Source organism: Thermobia domestica, chromosome 16, assembly GCF_964235325.1.
Source record: "Thermobia domestica chromosome 16, izTheDome1.hap1.1, whole genome shotgun sequence".
Lineage (NCBI taxonomy): Eukaryota > Metazoa > Arthropoda > Insecta > Zygentoma > Lepismatidae > Thermobia > Thermobia domestica.
The window spans coordinates 92,509,792-92,535,870 of NC_137469.1; the positions used below are offsets into that span (position 1 = coordinate 92,509,792).

Sequence of the window (26,079 nt, forward strand, 5' to 3'; positions counted from 1 at the left end):
ATACTGTTTATTGTAAAATTTTAAATTTGTTCAATCATTCAAGCAAGTTTTCAAGCTTACAGCAAATTGGTAATTTCAACTTTTACAGTTAATACTAAAGAGTAGCAAGAGTACTATTGCCTTTTCTTTATATTCAATTAACTAAATTATTAGAATAGTTGTATGGAAAACATATGAAAATAATGTGTTGCCGTTGAAGTTGGCTTATGTTTGTTACTAGACGACGTAAAAAGGTAATATACTGCAATTCATAAAATCAGATTATAAGCTCTCTGACACTAAGTGATAACCTAAACCTACTACAACGATAAAGTGACAACATTATTTTACTATGTTTTTAGGTAGTTCATTGAAAATTTTCTAACATTTTATTTAGCACGGTAGAAAAAAGGAAGAAGTAATATATTACTATACCAAATTTTATGCATTTGTTACCAGAACTGTACTGCCAACTCTAGACAAATACATTGCTAGAAAAAGTTGATTAGATATTATTTAGTGCTTTAGTTGAACATACTTGCAATAAGAATGAGCATACTTACAATAATCACGAACAGAAAGAAGAAAGTAGGAACAAAATTTGCAACTATCTCTGAAAGAAATATTCAAAACTTTATGATAAGCAAACTCATTGGAAGAAATCACACAAACGAAATACATATTATACCTGATAAATAATCACTGTCCTAAACTGGATGAAAATTACTATATTCACTAATTTAGAACCACAGTTATTGGCAGCAAATCTTTGAAAGACTGTCACATGATGTAATAAACTAACACTCCAAATTCCTGTTACACGGTACATCTCTGCTGTAAACCAATTTAACACTAAATCTAACTGTAAGCAATTTAAATACTTTAATTTTCCAAACCTAACGCGAACTTCTATTAAGTTTGTTATAAGTCAAGTGCAAAATTGAATAGTATGTGCCATGAAAATGAAAATCTTTAGTTTAACATTTCACGTATATGGCCTATAGGCAAAAGGGGGCGAAATGAAAAATGCAACTAAATTATGAAAAATTGGCTCTGATATGTATTTTGAATAATGAGAAGTAAATGGAATAGAAGGAAACGAGAGAGTCTAAAAGTATCGTAATGTTGTCCACAATCCCACATACCGTGGCAATGAACTGGGTTCCACAATGTCCATTAACTAAATATAGATATAAACTCAGCGTTAAGAAACGAAATGCAAATTTAGAATAAAGTTTGTTATTTCAGTTTAACTTCTGTTAATTAAAAGTGAAGTAAATTTTCCATGGAACACAACTGAAATAAACCAAAATTTTAACCACCTTCACAAAACATGACAACTAAATGTTAATTTCTGGCTTTTAAAATAGTCACAAAATGTTCATCGAATCTCTTTAAATTCACGATACACTGAGAAACAAACAACTATGAGGAAAATATGACTTCATAATTTTAGCTAGAATGCATGAAATTCATATTTTCATATGATTTACACGTAAATAAATATTTTTAAAAAACTGTCTCTTTTTGTGCTGAAACAACACTTTCTATTGTTTACAGCTTTGGGTGATAGCTGAACACTAATAATTTGTAAGTAAACGGTGTCTATATTAAAACATGTCGCACTATCTTGTTCTGCGCGAGGTCAATAGTAATGGATTCCATTACTAATTCTACCTATCGAAGGGTAGTCATATCTTCCGCCCAATGTACTCTTCTGACACTGGATTCATCAAGCTTTTGGTGCAACTTCCATTTGTCTCTGTATATCCTGATGCAAAGCACGCACACGATAATGAGACTCAGCTGAAGAACAATCCATGAGACGATGATGCCAATAAGAGCATCATTTTCAATGCACAGACCATTCTCTACAAAGAGAACAAAGAAGAAAGGTTAATATAGCATTTATTAGTACCTTCAAAAATTAAAAAAAAAAAAGCTCTTAAACTAAAATATCTCAATTACACCAATTAACAGAAACATTTAGCCTAAAAACTTTTAACTTCCTACAATTGTCCAAAGATTCTCCAGCCTTCACCACATTTATCAAAAATTTAAAGCCAACACACTGGTTTTATTAATAAACACAATTACTTTTTCCTTTAAATAAAATAGGTTTTTACTAAACATGATTGCTACGCTACGCATTCATCCAATGGCGTATTTAGGGGGCTATCGGGCTCAAGATCCCCCGAAATAAATTTGTTAGTTTTTCGCATTCCACGTACAACAATAATCGTTCTTACCATTTTTAAGAATGTAATTAACTTTCCATTTTCATATGCTCTTTGTTCAGAAATAATACTGTATTTGTCAAATTTCATTCCATGTAAGAACTGCGTTCTTATTTTCTTTGTTTCGTCCATTCTACTCTTCTGTTTCTTTTTCTTAGTTGTTACTTTTATTCATTTCTCCTGTCATACTTTCGACTGTTGTTGGTTGTAATTCAAGTCGGCCGTGATCAGTAACACTAAACCTAAGAGGAACTGATAAGCGAAACTGGTGTTCCACACAATTTTACACGGATAACAACATATCGGGACTTTAGTTACTATAGCAAAGGAATATTTACATCGTTTAATTATAAAGAAAGGCAAATATTTGAATTAAAGAAACTCAAGAAAGGGGAATAAGTAGCCCGGGAAAGTAGGTAGGTCAAGAGGATGCTTCCTTTTTCTTCTATGAATAGAATAAAAGGTTATATTCACTCCTATAGTAGTGTGTGTATCATATTACATTAAGATTCACCAGTCTGTAATTCTTGCCATTAAAACAGCAATCAGTATATTTCAGCTTCAAAGTGTCTTAACATTTTCTTTCAGGTAAAAACATACACAGATAAAACTGAATATTTGCATTTTTTTCTAAACTGAAATCAGTTAGGTTGAAATAAGATTACAAATATTCAACGTGTGCTTGCAGGAGCGTCATTTCAGATTTGCCTGGAGGGGTAAGATCCTCCACTAACATACGAGTTTCACGTTTGTTTGTTTTTTCATAGTATATTAGTAGGCAATTGATTAAAATATATTTAATTCTCAAACTTATGTGGCAATTTCCCTCCCGCTTCCCCGTGTTGTGGATAGCCCTCCCGAATAAAGTACTAACTGCGCCAATACACTCACCTATGAGTCCACTCCAGGAACTTTTAGTACCTCACTTCATCCTAAAAGTTATCGTTCACACTGAGTTAAATCTATTAATTCCGTGTGTTTATAACAAAACTCTATAAGTAACTAAATAACTGTTCAATTTTTGATGTGAAATCTTGGTTTTGGTTATAAAAGGCAGAAAAGTCTGCCGATAGAGATATCAAAAAACTTCAAAATTAATAGTGTAAAAAAAATTAGATAAATTACATCGCGGAATTCACTTCTAATTACCTGTTGGAATTGCTTGCGGAAAGTCCGTTCATTAGGATTCGTAGAGTTTAAGAAATCATTTAGTAGTATAGATTAAGACTTCCCTAATTACACTATGTTACAAGAGTTCTATTTCTGGGATGAAAACCAGTAATTTCAAAAGATTTCATTACGGTAAATTCAAAACTGAAATCAGAATTTCGCTGTCAGGGACAGTTTACCAGTAATTTCCAGTAATTAAACTATAATTTAAACCTATGGACAATATAATTGACAAAAAGGAGTTTACAGGGGTAAATTCAAATCTAAAATCAGAATTTCGCTGTCAAGTATAGTTTTCCAGCAATTTTGTAATTCCAATAACTCCAGCAATTATGATTTAAAGATATTGATAATGTGAATGAATAATAAGGAACTTGCAGCTGTAAATTCTAATCTGCAATAAGAATTTCACTGTCAGCGAAAGTTCTCCAGTAATTCCAATAACTCTAGTGATTTACAATTTGAACACACGGATGAGTCATCATTATTATTGTGAATTTGTGGAAAGAGTTGGTAAACATTATCTTTGAATTTCTGACTCTTTCCTAGATGTTGACTTTACTGTTCAGATAGTGTGGGGTGTTAACCTTAAAGTTATAGTAAGAAAGCATCGATTTGTACGAACTTAAAATTGACATAGATTCTTTGGAGATCCAAAGACAATGTAAATGTATGTATGTAGTATTTTTTTATGAATTCCCTTTTCCGTATTTATATTCAGCATATTTCTAAGTTAATAATGTCAGTACAGTAATTTTAAAATGTTCATCGGGAAATTCTGCTTTATTTTTTATTTTTATTTTATTTATTTATTTATTTGTGTGAAAATATGCTTCTTGTATCTTTACCTAATTAAATAATGGTTGTAAAGGCTATGGGTCCAATACGCATAATTTTTGCATATTCTTCTGACGAAATTCCTCGTCTATCAGAGGTTAAAATGAAAGAAGATATATTTATAGATCCTCAGATTCGACTATTTCAATAAGATCAAAGGCTAGAAGCACACGTAACAAAGAAAACCAAGCATGGTATGTTGCAATGAACTACCACATCCTTATAAATAGATGAGATTCCAAATACAAAGAATCGATGAATTAGTAATGATCAAAGATTACAAAGATTCATGATGCAACATATTCTGGAAAGTACATTTCAGGGACTCAAATCTGGTTTTCTTTCTAGAAAGTTGTGGTGATGTATCGAAGATCACGGGAAAGTATTTCATAAAGATACAACTATCATGGAGAAAGTATAAAGGAAAACTAATGCCACAATATTAGAAAAGTACTGCTAGAGTGTAATTTAGGACAGGAAGGACACTCATTACAAAAAGAAGAAATAAGATATTCTATTCAAATTCTGTCTATTCTTTGTAAATAATCATTTAGAATAATTAACTGCTAAAATCTAGATACATAGGTAAACATAAGCATCGTAACTTGGAAGTTCCCTTAGAGGGGAGCGAAAATCACTATTTGACCTGCCTGGAAAAACATAAAGTTGGTCTTTATTAGAAACATGTGAAATATGAAATTTGGGCCTCCATAAAGTGTAAAACCTTAACTTTTTTATTACTTCTAAGGGCCAGAGAGTCGTTTTACTAAAGTAGGGAACAGATTACATTTATGCTTTAACTTAAGTAAATAATTTTTTTTCAGACAATAAAGCAGCAGCAGTATTTTAAATTATGTTCAGTTCTTTTGGGCTGAAAATAATTTGGTGGGCCCATTCCATGCTTTACAAGTTGAACTGAGAGTACAATACTTGACACAACTTACAGGCTTAAGAAGTACATATTATTTCTGGAGGCCCAAGAGTAGACATATAGTGAAATGAGTCCAAATTACATTTTCGTTTCATTTAATAGATTTTTATGTTGTTTTTGTGATATGGTAAATCTAGTTCATGCTTCATTTACAGATGTATGCTCGTACCGTATCATACGGAATAATAAAGTTTTATCTTGAATTAACCCCCGATCGAATGGTGGTAGTTTAAAAGAGGTTAGTTGCCCACCTGCTAACCTCCCTCACAAATTACGGCACTGGTGAACACATGTATTCAGTTTTAGTGGTTATCGTAAAGAAATATTTACAATGAATAGACAAAATTTGAGCAAAATGTCTTATTTTCTCCTTTTGTACTAAGTGTCCTTTTTATCCCGAATTATATTCAAACAATACTTTGCTAGCATTGTTGTCATTCAGTTCCCTTCATATTGTTCCTCCATGTTGGCTATATCTTTATAAAGTTTTTCTCCGTAATTGTCCGATGCATCCTATCTAAACTCTGATGTCAACATCTAAGAAAAAAGTCAGAAATGCAAAAAGTAATGGGGACAAACTCTTTCCACAAATCCACTATCGCTGCAAATACTGATGACTTCACATTCTCTGTGTATTCAAATTATAAATTACTAGAGTTACTGGGATTACTGGAGAACTATCCCTGAACTAAAATTCTGATTTCAGATTTAAATTTACCGCTCTAAATTTCTCGTTATCTATTTATATTATCCATATTTTAAAGTTATAATTGCTATAATTACTGGAAATCGCTGGAAAACTATACCTGAGAGCAAAATTCTGATTTCACAGTTGGAATTGTTCCTTTAAATTCCTTATTATCCATTCATATTATCCATAGGTTTAAATTACAGTATATCGGGGACTCGCTGGCTCAGTAGTGGAGCACTTAACTCTGGTGTGTGCGGTTCCAGATCCCATCCCTAGCCAATTAAGTTTGTGGTGAACAATATCGTGTCGGTGGGTTTCTTGGGATACTCCTGTTTTCTCCCACATTCTTATTCCACCAATTATTCCATCATCATTCATTTGCCTTAATCATCAGTTTCCCTTACTCAAAAGGGAATAATCGTGGAACGTTAAACTGAAAGATTTCATTTCATTTTGTTTCAAATTACAGTATAATTAGTGGAATTACTAGAAATTGCTGGAAAACTTCTCCCTATGCAGAAAATTAAACTTATATTTGAATTCAACTCTCAAATGTCTATATGGATAACAACTTTTTTCCCTCAGAAATATGAAAAAAACTTATTTTAATCCATATTCGCTACGCGCTCGTTTATGTATGTGTTCGTTCATGAATCAATAGAAAACTGGAATATTTCAACAAGTCATTGCCTATTATCGATTTTGGCTTGTGTGCACCTTGGAATGGTCAGCGCAGATTCCAGATATAAATATAGAGCACCTGTGACAGGTCCAGAGATCATAAATGCGCCGTCAATAAATACAATGGGATTATGGGATACCAAACATCGGTAACTGGATATATCAGAATCGTACTTTGATCGAATAGATAGTTTTATCAGATTGACGCTGTCATCCTGTTACCAAATAGATATCATGTCATTATTATCTGTAAATACGTGTATTTTAATATATGGATATCCAGTTATTTTACGTTCAACAGAAAAAGTAAAAAGTATTTTTTCTAAAAAAAATAGTATTTAGATTTTAAACTGCCTAATAACGATAGACGCAAATGAATCAAATGAGCGTAAATTTATTTACATATTGAAAATGAAATGAATTGTTTCAGTTTACTTCCCACGGTTATGCTAGGTAGGCTAAAGGAGACGGTGATTATGAGAATGATTTAAATAGTTGGATGAAGAAAGTGGAAGAAAACGGAAGAACTTCGAGAAAATCCATGAACACGATGTTTGTCCACTATAAAGCCGACTTGGCGCAAACTGAGATCGAACCAGGGACCCCACAGACCAGAGGTGAATGCTCTATCACTGAGCTCCGTGCTCCATGTTTAATATATTGTTTAACCTTTCCTAATAGTATATGAAGATCATACTTTTGACACATACCAAACATTGTTATCGTTTTATCTTCTGTGAATAGTAATCTTTAAAAAGGGAAGAGTGCAATCATAAATGACAATAGTGGTTTATATTAGCAATAGAAGAAATACTTCATCCGCACTTTGTAACAGCAAAGAAACAAAACCATACAAGACGGACTACTGAAAGAACGAATGGGGTTTTATTAGAATGTATGGACACCTAGAAGGAGACGAGTGTGTCCATTATCAAATAGAAAAGCAGAACGGGAAAACAACAAAAAAATTACATATTGCATTCATATTGAAGTTGTATTTTCAACATCCATTTGATATTTGTTATATTCTTCACTTTCAAATATTAATTTTTCTGAACATATATGAAATATTTATCTTTCATGGGCTTCTCTCTAAGTTAATCACGAAAATAGATGTAATTGCGTGTTGTTAAGTTGTGGAAAAGATTAAGCAGTATCCTCTTAGTCAAGGGCCTGAAAAAATGTCTGTAGATATGAAATAAGCTGTCATATCTGTTGATGAAACGCGCTTTTAATTTCCACCGGAAATGGTATCTTACAAGGTGAAAAAACTCTATTCATATAGTTAGTCTGTGCTGCTCAATCATGATGTTGGAAGCAAGAAAGCGATAGAATGAAATTTATAATTTGACGTCCTACGGTTATGCCCCTTAGGTTGAAGGAGTTAGGTGATTAATGAAAGTGAATGTTTGTGAAACACTTGATAGAAAAAGAATATTTTGGAAATGAGGAAGTCTTGAGAAAATGGTCAAAAAGTTATCCACCACAACCCCGGTTCACCTAGGATAGAACCAGGGATCGCTCGCATCACGGTTCGGATTCCACCTCAGACTGTAGATCCACGTCTCATATATAGCCTCAGTGCTGAAAAGGAGCTCTGAACTTCAACAGTAGACTTAACTAAACAAACGAACAAACTATATATAACTAAGTCACAGTACCTCCACGAAAGTTAATATATCTTACAGAACCTTCATGAGTAACATACTTAAACAATATTGAGACAACAAATTTATGTTTGGGCAACACATCGTTAACTTTTTTTCAGTAAAGAATTTGGAGTAACTTCTCCATTAACTATAACAGAAAGTCTAACTAGGATTATTTAAAATCCTAAAGTTCTTTTTTTTTTTTAAAAAAAAAAAGTGTATAAATAGGTGTCCAGCTTTTTCTATTTAAAATAAGATTTATGTATTGAAGATCCTATCATGTAACAAGTAAATTATACAAATTCAAATTCCAAGGTATATCTGCTACCTGGTAAACTGTTGATGATGGTCGAATAATAACAAACTTAGTGATGCTTACAATGGAAGAATCGATTGAAGTACCAAACGTCTTTGTTATCCGAAACTTATTGTAATTTAATATGGAATAATACTCTATCTTCAGAGACTTGGAGAAAATGACAGAAACTTTATTTTTCCTCGTTTTCTACAGAAAAAAGGTCAAAGTTCTTATTCTACGAAATCATTCAACTTCCTTCTTTAGAATTTCTGCTCTCAAAAATATCTTATTTTCTCTTTTAAATCTCGATTTTTATCTTCCTATGATGCCAGTTGTTGATTATGAATAAGAATCCTTAATATAAACATATTCTTAAAGATCATTCAAAATAGGAAACCGATTCGTAAGAAATCTGTCTACAAGAGAATCGCTATGTCCGAATAAGCCGAATGTAATTTTGTATATTGGTCACAAATTTATCTTTCTCTCAGTATACTAAGTTCTGAATTCAGTATTTATATTTCCATGGTTATCCGTGGGAGAGGCTTGTAGGGAGCTCACTCTTTATATTTCTGCTATAAAATTATTGAAAATTCTGCAATGTTACTTTACGTTATACGAGAAACTAAAGTCACTTAAAAACCGAGTAAAGTTTCATTAAAATTTCCCATTTTTATCATAATAAAATGGAAGTGCAACCACCACAAGGAGGACAGACACTAAGATGCAATAAGGGAGAATAATGTTTTGCTTTGCTAAACTGAATCGTTTTCCCTACGTAAAAATTATAACAGCGCTCATGATACCTCTTATATCTTTAAAACAGAATGCGTTATAGAAGCAGAATTCACACAGGCAAACTTCGTCGTTATTTATGACGAACTATCATATGTAATTATGTTAATTATGAACAAGCTAAGTAAATGAAGTTCGGAGCATTAATAGTACTTACGTTGAGCGGAAAGTCACATTTTTAATGTATACAAATATAGATACATAAACAGATAAATGTTTAATCCTTTCCAAATCAGCCGGAAATCACACGATTTTAAAGAAATGTTAGGCTTTCACGGAGAGAACTACCCTTTATCTTAGATTCATGATCAGTACATCTTCGTATTTGAAATAATTCTTGCTTTCGAATAGCACCGAGAATGTAAAATTCGGAAGAAATTCGGATTTCGAGAGAAATTCATTAAAACAAAAATCCGGTAACCTATTTAGGCACCATCTAGTGGAGATTAAGATGCAGATTCTTTCACGAAAAGCACCTGAAAAAACTCATGCCCTTACCATGTGACGTTTTTCTAATTATTGATTAAGGTTAATACGCATAGTTATGAGTATTAAACAATAATTCGAGCCAAAAATATAGTGCGAAAACACACACACAAAGAAAATATCGTTTAACACTTCGACTACTGTGCTGCCCACATCGTGGACTACAGATGTACGGTGTACTATACTAGGGTGCCCGGCAGTCCACCGTATGGACACAAAGAGATGTTGTTCCTCAGGTTGAGCTGTCCACGGTGTGTGCACACCGATCACCAGTTTCTTATGATAGCTACATTTAGCTGGACTACTAGTATAATCAACATCTGCAGCCTAGGAAACAATGGTTTAAAAGGAAACTATATAAATTTTTGGTTAGAAGAGTAATACATATTGATCGTATAACTTATCACAATACTGCATTGCCCATGGCCTGGGAAGGTCAAACATATTCGTCAAATCGGACTTGTCCAAGACCATGACACATATTATAGGCGTATTCAAGCAGATTTCGTCGGAAACGTCCCAGTACTGAACACTTGGAGTATTTAGCTGCACTGGTGTATATACCTGCAGTTACCTTACATAAAATTAGTAAATTTAGTAGTAGTCATCTGTAATAGTGATCATTAAAGTTATTTCATTACGTTGATCCCGACGGTTGTTAGCAATGAGCCAACATAGGATCTAATAAGTAAGTAATTACTTCCATACTAACTTAATGTGATTGTAGCAGTGATGTACTCAAGGGAGGCAGATCCAGGGTTTCACACCCTCCTTGATCAATATATTATGCAGCCCCCTTTTGATAGATTTCTGTGTATGCCAATACTGTAGTAAAAAAAAATTTAGTTTTCATTTTTTTAAAATTGTACAGTGAATCGTGTGTAACGACAGAAGTCAATTATTCCAGACCTGTATGCAAAGGATGCTTTTCATTTCCTTGCATATTCCACACTTATCACCGAGCATTCTGAAATGATCTAAAGCTTTAAATATAATCCGAACTACAAGCTTCCACTGGCATTCGAATCCAAACTAGTGGTGGGCACAAAAACCGGTTTTTCGATTTTTAGAAAAACCGAAACCGTTCTTTGAAATTTTCCGAAAACCGGTTTTCACCGAAACCGGTTTCGCTTTTCTCCGAAACCGGTTCGTTTTATTCATCGAAACCGGTTTCGGTTTTCTCCAAAAATCGGTTCTGGTTCTTTCCAAAATTGGTTCTATTTCTGACCAGAATAGTGTATCGTTGTTCGGAAACTGATTCCGTTTCCACAGAAATAGTCTTATGTGTTTTCCAAAAGTTTTCACCGAAACCGGTTTCGGCGAAAAACAACCGGTTTCGGTGAAAAACCGAACCGATTTTGGAGAAAACCCAAATCGGTTTCGGTAAAAGCCGAGCCGGTTTTTGGAGAAAACCGAAATGTTGGTTTTTGAATTTCGGTGTTTCTAGAAACCGGTTTCCGTTTTTTATAAAAACTGGTTTTGCCCATCCCTAATCCAAACCTTGCGTACTAAAGGCAGAAATGCTATCTACTTAGCGTATGGTCAGTGACGGTTCGTGATGGAAATCACATCGATAAAAATTACAACCTTAACGCTACAAGCTACGCAGAGGAAATATCTAATAACCTAATTTTTGTGTAAGATATGTTTGTGACTTCCCTTGCGAGCCACCAATGTCCATGACATAGATTTATATGTAGAGTTGAGTAAAAACTTAAGATAACAAGAAAGTTTACTATGAGATTTTTAATAAATCCTTTTGTTATGATAAACAGCCTAATCGAGGCTTGATTCAAAGCAAGAGTCGAGCCTGAAACCACAACGAGCCAAACAAAGGTGGTGATCAATGTGTTATTCCACTGATCCTAATCTTTTCCACTTCTGCAATATTTAAGGCCAGTGAAAAGGTTCGACTATCACCAAAAGACGGCAGCATGTTACCCTAACTCTTCCAATGTATTTTGTAAAGAGCGACTATATTCACAATAATTCCATCAAATTCAAGAATAAATATTGCAAAATTTGCCGAATGACAATTTGAGTACGTATTCAGATAATAATTTGTGCAATTTTAAAAATGATTTTGTTTTATTCACTATTGTGAGTATTCAGTTTTAATTTCCAGAAACGTGGTCAAAATAATTAAACTTTTTTTCAGTAATATAAGAAAAAGATATCAAAAAATTGCACGGATTATTCTCTGATTTATTGAGTTAGTTTGATTTTGGATCAAGTTTCGAAATCGATCTTCTGATTTTGCACTCCCTACCAAAATATATTAGAAAGATATGGTAACGTGCTGCATCTATTGGCGATTAGCACTATTTTAAACTCGCCTTAAACTTTAAGACCAGTTTATTATTATTATTATTATTATTATTATTATTATTATTATTATTATTATTATTATTATTATTATTATTATTATTATTATTATTATTATAAATATGTCTTAATCTTAATTTTCTAATTGAACAAAGCAAACGGAAACTAATATATTTATTGTAAGACTATCTATCTCAAAATATTCACTGAGACTACAATACTTTTTCTTTCCTTTCTTTTAATGGATACCGGATGGAATTAGTTAAAAAGCAAGAAGAAGACAAAGAAGAAAGTATTTAAGTAGAGCCTTTCTATTTCAACTGTGCCTCTGCTGACGCTGTTGTCGGTGTATATTTTCCTGTACCTCCCTCGAAAGAGGAGGGAAAGTTGCTCTGGCCGAGATCTTTCAATTGTTGAATGCGAAAGCGTTGTCACAATGAATTATTTCACTATTTTCCCTGTGTACTCTCTAGTTTGCCATCCTAAGTAGCCCTACGATCTTCACTTGTCAAGATCATACGACTGAATGACAAATTGGCAACACAGTCGAGGTCATTCACTTCTTTTCCCCAAAGGAAAGAGAAGTTTCCTCCGTAAAAAGGTGGCGGGGGTGGGGCCAAAGTATGTTTCACATATTTTCCGAGGGCACACTTGAAATATAAAGGCATTAGCTGTTTACTTATTTTGATTCTTGAGTGACTTCAGGCTACGGGGAGAGAAAGAGAGATAGAGAGAGAGAGAACCCGCCCACCAATAACTTCATCTCAACGCCCACACAGACACGATCTCAAACGAGAAACTCCGTTTACTTATGATGAATCTCCACGATGCTATTTGATGGCGCAAGCAACGAACAAACTATCCTGTAACAGCAGAGTCCGATGTTAACGATTTTCTGGCTAGTTTATTTTAGCAAATACTTATATACGTACGAGGGCAGCAGATGATACAGAGCTTTAAATCAATATTTACACTCGGACGTCACATTAACTTTAAGGAAGGGAAAGGAGCAAAAACCTCCGAATCTGACATTTAAACATGAAGTAACTGTTTATGTACTCCCTTCATAGTTGAAAAGTACCTGTGTTTGACTTCCAATTATACAGAAAAAAAAGGGTTTCTTTAAAATTATCGAACAACTTTGGTCAAGCTTCTGAGTTTTTTTTTCTTTTAGTTTCAGGAACACAATTTTGTTTAGACCAAATAAATACGCTTGATCATTACAAATCATACATAGCAAATATATTAACAATGGACCTACTTGATTAAGTTTGTTAGGTTTATTTTGATAAGAATAACCCACCAGAGATAACATGTGGGTACTGACCACAGTGTCAATAGTTGGTTTTCTTGTACAGTGCAGGAAGGATGTGAAAGCAATGTCTCCACCGACGTCTGACTTCTTTTGTTTTCACCCTTCAAAACAAAACGTATCATAGTACACGTTATACTTATGTTTAATGCACTTGTATAATGCGCTATGGATGTCATGTTTTATTGGTTCATGTTTAGCTGTCCAAATTATGCTAAGTATGGGAAATTTTACAACATGACTATCTTCATCCGTCTGTTCGTCTCTCTGTCGACAGGTATAAGAACAAAGCAGTAATAGATAGCGAGAAACGATTTTTGAGATAAGTTTAGTTTCCCAAGAATAGGTTGCAAAACTCGCTATTCAAACCTGAAGTGGTATCAATCATTTCCGGTTTCAACGCTGATCTTCATAGACCAAAAGCAGTAATATATAGCTAAAACTTGTTTTCTACTTAAGTGAATTCGGCGTCTCCACAACAGTGTTCGTAGAATTCCTTAAGAAAATTTTCCTCAAGTGACTCAAAAATTTCCCTCTTGTTATCAAATTTTCCCAAGTTTGTTGAGTGTCAAATTCAGTTATGTGATAAGATCAACTGAGCTGTATTAAAGGAAGTGCCAACCACATTTGCTTCATTCATTTGCTTTTTAACTTCTATTTTTTAAAAACCTTTTCCTATCATTCTTTCACAAAAAATACAAACATATCCAACCAAGAACGGGTGAAAATTTTGCTACTTCCACCAGACACATACACCCAAACTATTTCCAATTTTGTTCCCCCCAATTCCCCCAAAGAGTCTTCCATGTGGATTTTTTTTAAATAATAGTTCTGCCATATTATCAGGTTATTAGTGAAACATTTACAAGTATGTGTGTTATCGTTAGGAAATGACAAGAATCTGTTAGTTAACATTGTATTTTGTTACCTATACAGTACACAAATAGGTCTAATATAACAATTTCTTTTAGTAATTGTTCTCTTAATCAATTTCTCTTAATTATTATTTGAAACGAATGACTTTTTTTTCTAGCGCCATAAAAGTTACTTCTTTTTCTTTTTCTCGAGAACTACACATTAGAATTTACCTTCAAACATGTTATCTTGTTCACTCGATGTTTACCTTTCGACTGTATATGCTTTATATTTGAACAATATTAAGTCGAAAAGAGATTAAAATTTCAGATGTTGTGATAATTTTAGGCTATACGTATCTCATTAATCATACTGTGCTGTTGTCTTCCTACTATCATAATGAAGAGATTGAGAATATAGTTCAGTATCAGTTTTAGTTCAATAAATAGAATGGTTCTCGTACAGCGACAATTTTTAGGTTTACAAATTAATTAGTTTTCTCCATTTTTCGGAAATTACGCATGAGTTTTTCATTCACACATATTATTTTGTTCAATACGTATATATATCAATTGGTGTATGTCTCGTCTTTGGACATTTCGTTTTTGTCACATTCTAATAATATAGTACACTTTATGAATTATGAACGAAATTGCGTCAACCATATTTGAGAAAATAGCACGAAAATAAATCACCCCCAAAACTAACTATTACTTTTTGATTTTTCCTTGAAAAATGGCTTATACCACAGTATATGGTTATTAATGAAATGTTGATGTATAAAATATGAACAGAATGATTATAGCCGGTTTTTTTAACCCTAATTTTTTTTATTTACATCATTCAGTAAACTATAATTATTTTGGGGGTGGGATGAAAATTATAAAGACTCTTCTGGACAATCTTATGAAAACCTTACATTTGAAATTTGGTGCTAAAGCACTAAACAATAAGGTATCTAGGCAAATGTACATACATCGAAATGAACAAACGGACAGATAGACATTTTAAAAAGCAATTTTTCGGTATGTACGGACCGTGAAGCGTTTAAATTCGTTAAAATCTCGATACCCTTAGATTTTTCCATGATAACCATAGATTTTTCTCTCCTATTGTTCCTCGAAAGTAAAAAAATGAAAATTCGACGAATGCATATTTTTCTTCAATAATAATAATAATAATAATAATAATAATAATAATAATAATAATAATAATAATTATTATTATTATTATTATTATTATTATTATTATTATTATTATTATTATTATTATTATTATTATTATTATTATTATTATTATTATTATTATTATTTAATCCAGAAGACTAAAAGTTCAATTTACAATGGAAACAAAAGAAAAGGGGAAAAGTCAAACATCTTGTCCTACTACTTACATTGTGTTATTATATGAAGAAATTCAGAAAATAAATATTTTAAAATACCGAGATGATTTTTATATTTAAAAGAATATGATGAATTCCGCCAACTAAACAAATATCACTTGAAATAGATGCACTTTCAGTCGCTTCGAGCTTATTTCTAGCGTTAACCTTCCTAACCTGCATTATTTGTTTAATGACAAATTAGTATTTAAAATCTCTTCTCAGAGATCGAACAACAGCAAACGTACAAGTGGACGATTACATTAGTTTGTGAAAATAATAATATCCGGTATTGAGCGTGAAATTGAGCGTGTTTTACGCTCAAACTCACCTATATTTCGAGCTAAAGTCAACTCAATGCTCACATTTTTAAAACGAGTTAGCTTATGATAAAACTCGCGAAAAAGGAGCGCGCCTTAGTGAGCTAGCTCAAATAAGCGCGCTCATTTACGATTCTGACAGAAAGTAACACACGTTAAGATTACATTAACACGCGGAGAGTACTTTAAATGCTTATCGTCATGTTTGTAGACTAAGGAGATGAATGATAAAAGCACGTTAAAGAGAATAAAAGAGATTGTGTAAAGAAAGGAGAAGAAGGAAATAGGGGAAAACACACAGACACGATATTGTCTACCACAATCCCAGGTGACTCAGGATTAAAACAGGAAGTCCCAATATGAGAGAGCAATATATAAAAATTGGACTTACCATGAAGAACAACAATGCTATTGTTTCCATCTACAGGTACTACACTACCAGGAAGGGGACTGTGAACTACAATTTCTTTCTCCAGTGGAACGTCTCTGTAGATCAAGAAATTAGAATCATCGTCATCATCATCTAGAGTTGAATCATTCAATCCCCTACGTCTTCTTCCATATGATACATAACCACCGCAATCCACCTGGAAAACCAATTAAGAATTTACTCGTTTACAAATTTTCAAGGCATAAAAATAAAATGTAATAGTTTCTCTGCTTAATTTTCTAGCAAAACAAAACACTATTCAGTAAACTAGTCATAGAATTTGAGATAATCTTCGTTCTTGCTGAGTACGTTAATTGATCCTATTGCGTCATAATTGATCTGAAGATGTATTCCTTGTCAAGAAAGAACATATCGACAACACAAACTATTCTGCAATATTTCGAAAAACGCAAAGAAAAATAGGGCGGAAATACTGGACATATTTTTACTAACACTGTTAAACATTTTTAATGATCATTAAGTGAAAATATTTATTTATTTATTTACATATGTTTCAGATACAGATTTTAGCCCTTTTTGGATTGAAACAGTATAGACTAAGTTACTCGTATATTAAATAGAATATTACGTTTTAATCAGGAGTGATGGGTATACGTGGAGTAGTAGCCTATTCAATTATTAAAAACAGAAATTTGATTTACCTAAGTCTAAAACTAATCTTATGTTCAACATAGATAAACAGTCAATCCTAACAATTGATACGTTAAACGTTACCTTCACCATACTTGTTTATAAGGAAATTACTTTTCTTTTTTCTTTGAAATGAAAAATAGTGCTTTTAATAGTTTGATTTTACTGATTTTTTGTTCAAATCTATTTAAATGTTCCTTGCTTCGTGAAAATTAAATTTAGTGATATAGGCCTATATCTAATTTTAATATTTAATAGTAAAATTTAATTTTAATAATGCGAATATATTTTGAAAAGCCAAGAGATATTTAAGTAGACTTGTTTTCATAAACGAATGGAGAAGAAACAAAAGTTCTTAACACCCCTAAAAATTCATTAATTTTAACGATTGTTGGTAATAACTTCAGTTGATGTAGGGAGGAGAAAATTAAGATTGACCATTCTCAATAAAATATTAACACTTGCATTTAAATATGTTCATATGACTAGCAAACGTAGCAACTGTGATTATTTTAACGAGTAGCCTGTTCCAGAAATATTTACATGTATTAGAGACAACATTCTTGTTTTAAAAATCCAGTATAATTTTTCCATCAGTATAATTTTTTGCTGAACTAATAGGGCCTACGCAGAGCCAGATTTTGGTTTGATGAGGCCCTAAACTATTGAAGGTAGGGGCCTTTTATATGTTCAACTCTTCTTTGTTTATGGCAAATTGACTGCACTGCAGTTTTCAGCTATATGGTACATGTTGGCATGCAACCAATCCACACAGAACATAGATACCCTATATACAGAGAGGAGCAAACTAATAATGTACAATATTTTAGGAAAAAAGCTAGTAAGAGGGGGGCCCAATTACTTACACCACAGGAGCTTACAGACCACAAAATTCTGTAGCTGTAAGACTACATAGGTTTTATTGTAATTGATTTCATCTTGTATTTTTGAAATGTACATCCATTTTTCCCTTAATGTTTTCGGGAGCACTCAAGAGAAGGGATCCCTAAGCTGTAGTTTTATTTAGTTTATACGTAAATCCGACATTGCTAATACGAAAACGTTTATCATGTTAAAATGTTCCTTTCTGTTCAAGAAATATTTTGAAAAATATATAGCTCAAACTCTTTAAAAATAACAAATTATATTTTTAAAAATGCTATCCAAAGAGGACAGAAATGGTATTATGAAACAGTTCAACAAACTGTCAAATGTAAGTACAAATTTGAAGCAGATAAAATGAACATGAAATTTTCCTTAAAACAGCCCTTTGAGACTATTCCCTTGCATGCACCTTTTCTCTCAAAAAGTTTATGAACAAATAAAATAAACGTTAAGGAGTCAGAGAAGTCAGGCATTCGAAGGAAAACAAAATCTTCTAACTGAAAACATTGACATAAAACTCAAGAATAGGCTGATAAAAGTGTGACAAGTATGAAGAGTGTGATAATATATGGATGTGAGACATGGACTCTAGAAGAAAAACGGAGAACAGTTGCTTTCGAAATATGTTATTATAGAAGAATGTTGAAAATTAGATGATTGGATGGGGTGTAAAATGAAAGATAACTGAAAATGGAAGAAGGAAAGAGGAATATACTGAAGAATGTTTCGGAAGAAGGAGATAAGATGCTTGGACACATTAGACTTATAAGACATGGAAGAATCATGAGTTTGAGAATGGACGGAATAGCAGAAGGAAAAACACTCAAAGGAAGATAGCAAGTGAACCAAATACAATATGTAGGGAAGAAAAAGCACATGGAAGTGAAAAGTCTGGTTCAGGAGAGGGAAGAGAGAAAAACTGCGTCAACCCAATCAAAAGATTACTGACCTAAAAAAAAAAAAAAAAAAAAAAAAAGACAGTTTTAAAGTAAAACTTAGAGACGGATTGTCCTCAACCTGTAAAAATTCAGCCTCAACTTGTATAGTTTTATTTTACAAAATTAGTTTTAAAAGATCTTCCGGGTGAATTACCGGCCCCTGATGCCTAAAGGGAGAACTAAACAAGAGATTTGATTTGATTTTGGGTTTAGTGTCCCTTTTAGCGGCGAGGCTATATGAGACGTGGACCTACAGGTTAACATGAGATACGAACTATACGAGTTCCTGCCGGGAATCAAACCCGAGCAAACCACAAGCATCATAAAATATGCAATCTAAACATAAGAGTTTTATTATTATTATTATTATTATTATTATTATTATTATTATTATTATTATTATTATTATTATTATTATTATTATTATTATTATTATTATTATTATCTTACCGGTCGACACTCCCGTACACAAAACTGAACCAGAACGTCGAACTTGACAATCGGGTATCGAGGAAACTTGAAAGCTCTGAATTGGGAGAAGAGAGATTTAGATTCTGGAACTTTCTGTAGAGCTGGAAAGGTTTGGCTCTCTGTCGGACATCCACGTTCGTCCAGTAAAAGATAGGAAGCTTCACCGTTTTCACTACTTGCCACCAAATGGCCTGCTGAGATATCGTATATACCTGGAACAAATAATTTAAAATATATACATATATAGAGTACAAAAACAATTCAAAATATATTAAAAAGGAACTTTACATTAGGAAAAAAATTAAGATGCCAAATAAGTGTTGTGTTTGGTAAACAATATTATTTAAAATTATATGTATATAAGGCGGATTATTTAAGAGAACTAACCAGTGTCGATTAGTTAACTGTCAAAATTGTTGTGATGGTATTACGTTTACAAAGTAATGAGTAGAAGTGATGTTTGAGTCTTTCCGCAAGGACTTTGTTTTATGTCGGCGTAATATAATAATATGTCTGATACTTTAGCAGTGGGTTGTGTATGTTCTGTGAAACAATAAGTAGAAATGTGCAGTAATATGAGAGAAGTATTAATTTAATATATTATTTGAGGTATTTTTAAGAAGCGGAGTTGGTAAATTCGTTCACGAAGATTTAAATCCAAAGTGTTTACATTTCAAAACCCTATCACTATTTTCACCCATTGAAGCAATTAAAACTTGAACTTATAACAAATATAACTGTTGAGACCAAAATGTTGTTATCAGAAATGCACGTAATGGCTCTTAATCGCTACAGTCTTTCGAATACCCAATTCTTCTTTTTTGTCCAGGAGTTTGTATTCTAATTTTATCTTAAACGTTTTCTGTGTGAGGTAAAATGTAAGAAGAATGGATTGTAAACCAAATGTCAAAGCATAAATGAAACTCCAAAAATCAGTCATAATTGTTGCATGTTTATCTCAGAGAAAGCTTTACACAAACTAATGTACGTTTGTATTGTCTTGTCATACTTCCTGCCAGTGCACTTGGTAGGCTTTTAAAGTATTTTCTGCTAGCACTTACGTGAACGTTTTAATCCAATAGGCGTCTAATTGGCTTTGTCGTGTAGGTGACGTTAGTTGTCTGCCAATCCATCAAATGAAGTCATTGCAGTTTGGCGGGTATTTGAAGTGCTTAGTTGCCACACGCGAACAAGTGTGTTACAGTGATTTGTAAGTGGTGTGGTGTTTATTGTGTTTCGTAGCGTATTGTAACTCGCAACTTAACCGTGACATGGCAAGAACGCGTTACAGACAGATCTATCCTTTAGGCGGAAAGCGTGCCAAAAAAAAAAAAAAAAAAAAACGTACTCTAAGTATGCAAATTTTGATTTTCTTTTCCTTTAGATAAAATATAGAAATTCCTTCATTAGTTAGTAAGCCCTAATTAATTCCAAGCTCTGATTTGCATAACTCGTACATCCTGAAGCACTTTAAAGTTAAAAGCTATTTGATTTCTGATACGTGTTGAAAATATGTTTTCAAAAAGATATGTTTATTTTTCCCTAATATATCAAACTACACTTTTATAAATTACTGGTCAATTTAATATCTCCATAACGTCAATTAACTGTTGAATATTTAATACTTTTTAACGGATCACTATCAATCACCTCACAGAAGAGGTAAACAGCTCAAATTTATAATAAATAGTCCCCCCCCCCTAGAAAAAATTATGGTACAGACGCACTAAATTTAGACTGAATTTTAGAGCCCTTTATAGAAAATATTTTTTGAAACTTGAGGACGTTTCTTGTTGCGTTTTCCATTTGCTTATCTTTCATACCAATAATTTTCGGAATCGCAAGAAAAACAGACTTAAGAAGTAGATCCCTACGTTCTGAGACACCCAAGTCTCCGAAAAGTTTACATAATCAGAGAAGCATCAAATATCTAATGTGCTGCTTCTATTTTTCCTTTGCACTTAATTTCTTCAAATGATTTGAAAATGTTCTAATTAAATAATTTGATTGCTAAATAATGATATTTATATTTCTTTCATAGCACAATTTCAGACTGCCTTAACCATAACACTCCTGCAAGCTACTTAAAAAACAGTATCAACTTATGACAATTGTTCTGAATATTCAGACGCGATATAGCTTAATTTATAAAAGAATGGATGAGTAAATGTACAATTAACTGGTTACATTTTTCTTTTGTGGTGTCGCAAAGACGATTTCAAAATTCGAAAATGAACGTTAAAAAATCTATAGTATTTGATTTAATGAAGTAGCTAGTCAAAAATTGCTTTCCAGTTTAATTTCCAAGTATCTGATAAGAAGCAGGAGAGAGGAAATGAAAAAGAGTAAGGAAAACAAACGAAGATAATAGGATGGGAAATGAAGCGAAAGATCAATGACAGGAATAGTACAGTAGAAAGAGAAAGGAAAGAAAAGGCTCCGGTATGACAAGGAAGAATAGAATAAGTTAGGAAACATAAGGAAGGAAATAACAGGAAAGAAAAATATGAAATGGAAAAGAAGGAAATAATAGGAAAGACAATGTGAAATGGAAAGAGAAAGAAGGAAATAGTAGGAAAGGAAAGATATACAATGAAAACATCAGAAAGGAAATAATAGGAAACGAAAAATATAAAATCGGAATAAAAGCAAAGTATATAATACAAGAAAAATATAAATTGGAAAGTAAAGGAACGAAATAATAGGAAAGAAAATATGAAATGGAAAGAAAACGAAGAAAATAGAGGGAAGGAAAAATATAAAATGAAAACGCAAGAAAGGAAATAATAAGGAAGAAACAAAATTGAAAGATATTATAGAAAAGGAATAATATAAAATGGAAAGACTATGAAGAAAATAACTTTGAAGGAAAACATAAAATATAAAGACAAGGAAGGAAAAGAAGAAAAGAACACTATAAATGGAAAAATACGGAAGGAAATAATAGGAAAAGAAAAATATTAAATGGAAACGAAAGTAAAAACAGGAAAACGTTAAGATAGAAAAAGGAAATGAAACAAAAGGATATGATAGAAAAAAAGAATGAAAAATAGAAATAAAATGCAATGAAGGCAAAGAAAAGGAAAAGAAGAAAATTGAAAGAAGGAAAAAGACAGCGAAAGGAAACATTTTGGATAAAATGAATTAAGTGAATAATAATTATGAAACAACTTAGTGGAATAAGAAAGTGGTATGAAACGTTCCAAGGAATCCAATCATACAGTGTTACCTACAAAATAAAAACAGATATTTAAAAAAAATGTAGGAGAAAGTGAAATTATGTAAAAGGAACTTACTGTCGTTATTAATATCAATTCTTAATTCCAGATCTTCGCCCAGTTGTGTTTCCGTGGCTTCCCGCCCAGAACGATCCAATATCCTCAATCGAACTGTTGGAGGCACTGCGGTTGAATTGACTACTCCTACGACAGCACCACCTAAAAATGGACTATAGGAGAAAAGTTATTTAAATTTGAAATAAATTACGCAGGAGAAAACAGAAAAAAGCTTTGTCAAGTATTGCACGAAGGAAAAAATAAATGTAGATTACGAACTAGAAAGTCCATAAGAGACAATTAGAACGGATGGAGATCGTGATGTTATTAGGAGGAGGAGGAGGACTTGAGGGTGAATTATGATTTCAGACGAACTTTCTCGAGAACTTCATCGAATAACGTCAAAGGTAAAGGGAATATGTAAGTAAGGAGGGTACACGTAGGAAACCGGAAACTTCCAGGGAAGTATATCTTAACTGCGGTTTCTCCCCATAGTAGGCGTCACTGAGCTGAATAATACTGACAAATTCAGACAATATTGAGGGAAATAGAAAGACCTGTCTTAATCTTTTCTCCCTCAAATTAACTTGTTCCATGTACTTTTGTTCTATAAATAGCTACTAGAGATTTTTTTCGAAAAAATCTGACTAAGTCGAAACCTCAAATGTGATGACCCGTAACTCGAGAACTAAAGATCTAGCCCCGGTGCTGAAAGCGGATGCTAAACTCCAACTAAGCAATCCGAACGTCTGTGATTTCGGAAGTTAAGGATGTGTAGTGAGAACCACACACTCCGGCTGCCTTTACTCCACAATGTTCCATTGTAAAGAGGATGGGTGAAATTCTGAGTACCTTGGAACGAGGATAGAACGAGAGAAATTTCCCGGCCCTATTGAAGGTTGAACTCGGGCAATTTGTTTGGTAGCTTTGTTTAGACTTTTAATGGTAAATATTTTAGGAAGGGGAGTGACAAAGAAAAAAGAATCAACTTTAGGCAGGTCCTTATAATTTACTGAAAATAACAATGATGCATTTTACGATATTCTTCTAATACTAAGCCCTATTAATGATTGAGATTTCTCATAATATGATGTCAATTGTGATGCATTGTTTGTCAGGAGTGAAGTTTCATACTCATTTCGTACTCTGTTTCTAATACAACTCTTCATTATTATTCTTTTCATTTGTCAGATAAGGAATATTGTCGAGGGTCAGGTAGAACCCGCGGACCGAAGCTTGCCCATTACTGGTTTAGATCATACCATTGGAGAAAAAATGACAATGACGGATTTAAGAAAAAAGGCTTTCTCCTAAGTTAAGAATGTGAGAATGATTATTGGCTCAATTACAGTGGAAGCTTATATGATTCAGATCCCATATTAAACCATTGATTGACATTTCATAGAACCTCGTCGAAAAGAAACGCCAAGTTACTATTAGCTAAACATTAAATAATTATGTTAGAACCATTTACGTTAATTAGCTATGATGGAATAACTACTTACTCGTCCGTGAAGTTCAGAACAGTGGACACAGTTTGGTTTTCTGGCATAAAGAGACATGCCATCTTCACAGCTTGGTCCCCCTTCCGCTGGATGATAGGATTAAACTGCACCACCACCACTGCAGACAGAATAAAATCATTCACTTTGGAGATACCACATTTGCCATTCAGAGGAATCCGCAGCGTCGTTCGGTTGCCTCCTTGGCCCTGTTCATCACAACGCTCGGCATAGTTCTTCACGTACAACCTTCCAACAAATGGCTGCGGAGTTAGTAAAGACACCATCATGGTTGTTGTTGTACACTCCAATTCAACTGAGGAAGACAAGTTACATTCTGTGTTATATATTGACCTATTCTGTTTTACAATCGTCTAGCAAAATTACAGGTCATTTTCTTAACAACATTGTAAGGCTTAAGATTGTTTTTAAAAACATTAGACTATTATTAAAGCCTGTGACAAACATCTTGGCATTTCAGCTAAACGAATAAAATGCAAGCTCTGACGCGATGTTGCCGAGCGCTAAGGGGTGTGGCTATGGCTAAGCGGACGAACTACAGCCCGATCAGGTGACGGGGGATAGACGTGGATGTGTACAAAATAAACATGGCAATACTGCTGGCCTCTCATTTGCTAGCAACATTTAAAAGGAACTTGGAGCACCGCCTTCAAATGCCAAGATGTTTGTCACGCCGTTTAGTATTTACTTTTTACTTAGGTTAAAGAAGACGACGACAAATGATTCATGATTACGAAATGGAAGAAGAAATAATTATACACTGAACCAGCAACAACCATATCTTGAGATCACCAACCTAATGTAAAACAATATTGTATGTAAGATATACATATTTTCACATGTTGATATGAAAAATAATTTATGTAAAATCTTCTTGGATATTCCTAGAGATTGAAAAAGTTAAGAAATATATACTTACAATTGAGGCACTGCACTCTCTCTTTATAAGTAGATCCGCCTCTGTCGTTTAGAGCGCTTGGTCCAGCGCTGTACGTGTCATCGCCGTGCAACCGGCATACAGAGCTCTTCTCAAAAAAGGTGAAAGCACGGCAATTAAATGACGTTTCTTCCTGACAATGATTAAAACACTGAAATAAAATAAACGTGTTAACTCTAGTTGATTACCTGGAACCGTTCATCTCCAAGTTACAATCATCATTTTATTATTGTATTATTATTAATACAATTATTATTATTGTGAAATTATTATTATTATTATTATTATTAATAATAATAATAATAATAATAATAATAATAAATATATGAATAATGATCTGTTACATTGTAATGTTGCAATTTTAGCTCATTTACATATTTAAAAATGTTAATAGCAGCGCAGACAGCGGAAGAGACAGGGTACAAGAGTTTAAGCACTTGCCAATTTTAATTTTATTTTTCTTATAATCAGAAAGGAACTAATACTCGTAGAAATAAATGGTATCCGGTCAAAACAGCGCATGGACAAAAACAGCGCATAGACAAAAACCGCGCAAGGACGAAAACCGCGCATGCAAATACCGCGTGAACAAAAACCGCGTAAAGACAAAAACCGCGCAAGGACAAAAACCGCGCATGCAAATACCGCGTGGACAAAAACCGCGCGAGGACAAAAACCGCGCAAGAACAAAAACCGCGCATGCAAATACCGCGTGGACAAAAACCGCGCATGGACAAAAACTGCGCAAGGACAAAAAAAGCGTAAGCAAATACCGCGTGAACAAAAACCGCGCATGGACGAAAACCGCGCATGCAAATACCGCGTGGACAAAAACCGCGCAAGGACAAAAACCGCGCATGCAAATACCGCATGAGCGAAAACATACAACAGCCATGGACAAAAACCATGGATGAACATTTTGCACTAACCACGCTCGCACTCGAGCTCACTCCTTTTAACTGAGTTCGCGCTCACTCAGGTTTGCGATCACTTACCTCAATTGGGCTAACGCTTCTGACCAT

The 26,079-nt window shown here is 33.2% G+C and overlaps 1 protein-coding gene across 2 annotated transcripts in view; it reads right to left on the minus strand.

Moving 5' to 3' along the window:
* The window catches only part of LOC145673240 (uncharacterized), a 129,508-nt gene continuing 103,429 nt past the window's right edge, over window positions 1-26,079 (minus strand). Inside the window, exons 7-12 of one of the 2 annotated variants that reach the window (XM_081742746.1) lie at window positions 25,040-25,208; window positions 24,103-24,415; window positions 22,619-22,770; window positions 19,302-19,534; window positions 16,339-16,534; window positions 1-1,850 (exon numbers count right to left, since the gene is read on the minus strand). In XM_081742746.1, coding sequence (XP_081598872.1) covers window positions 1,657-1,850; window positions 16,339-16,534; window positions 19,302-19,534; window positions 22,619-22,770; window positions 24,103-24,415; window positions 25,040-25,208 — 1,257 coding nt within the window. In that variant the 3' untranslated portion in view covers window positions 1-1,656. The remainder of the gene's footprint in view (window positions 1,851-16,338; window positions 16,535-19,301; window positions 19,535-22,618; window positions 22,771-24,102; window positions 24,416-25,039; window positions 25,209-26,079) is intronic. The other variant, XM_081742745.1, reaches the window with a different exon arrangement.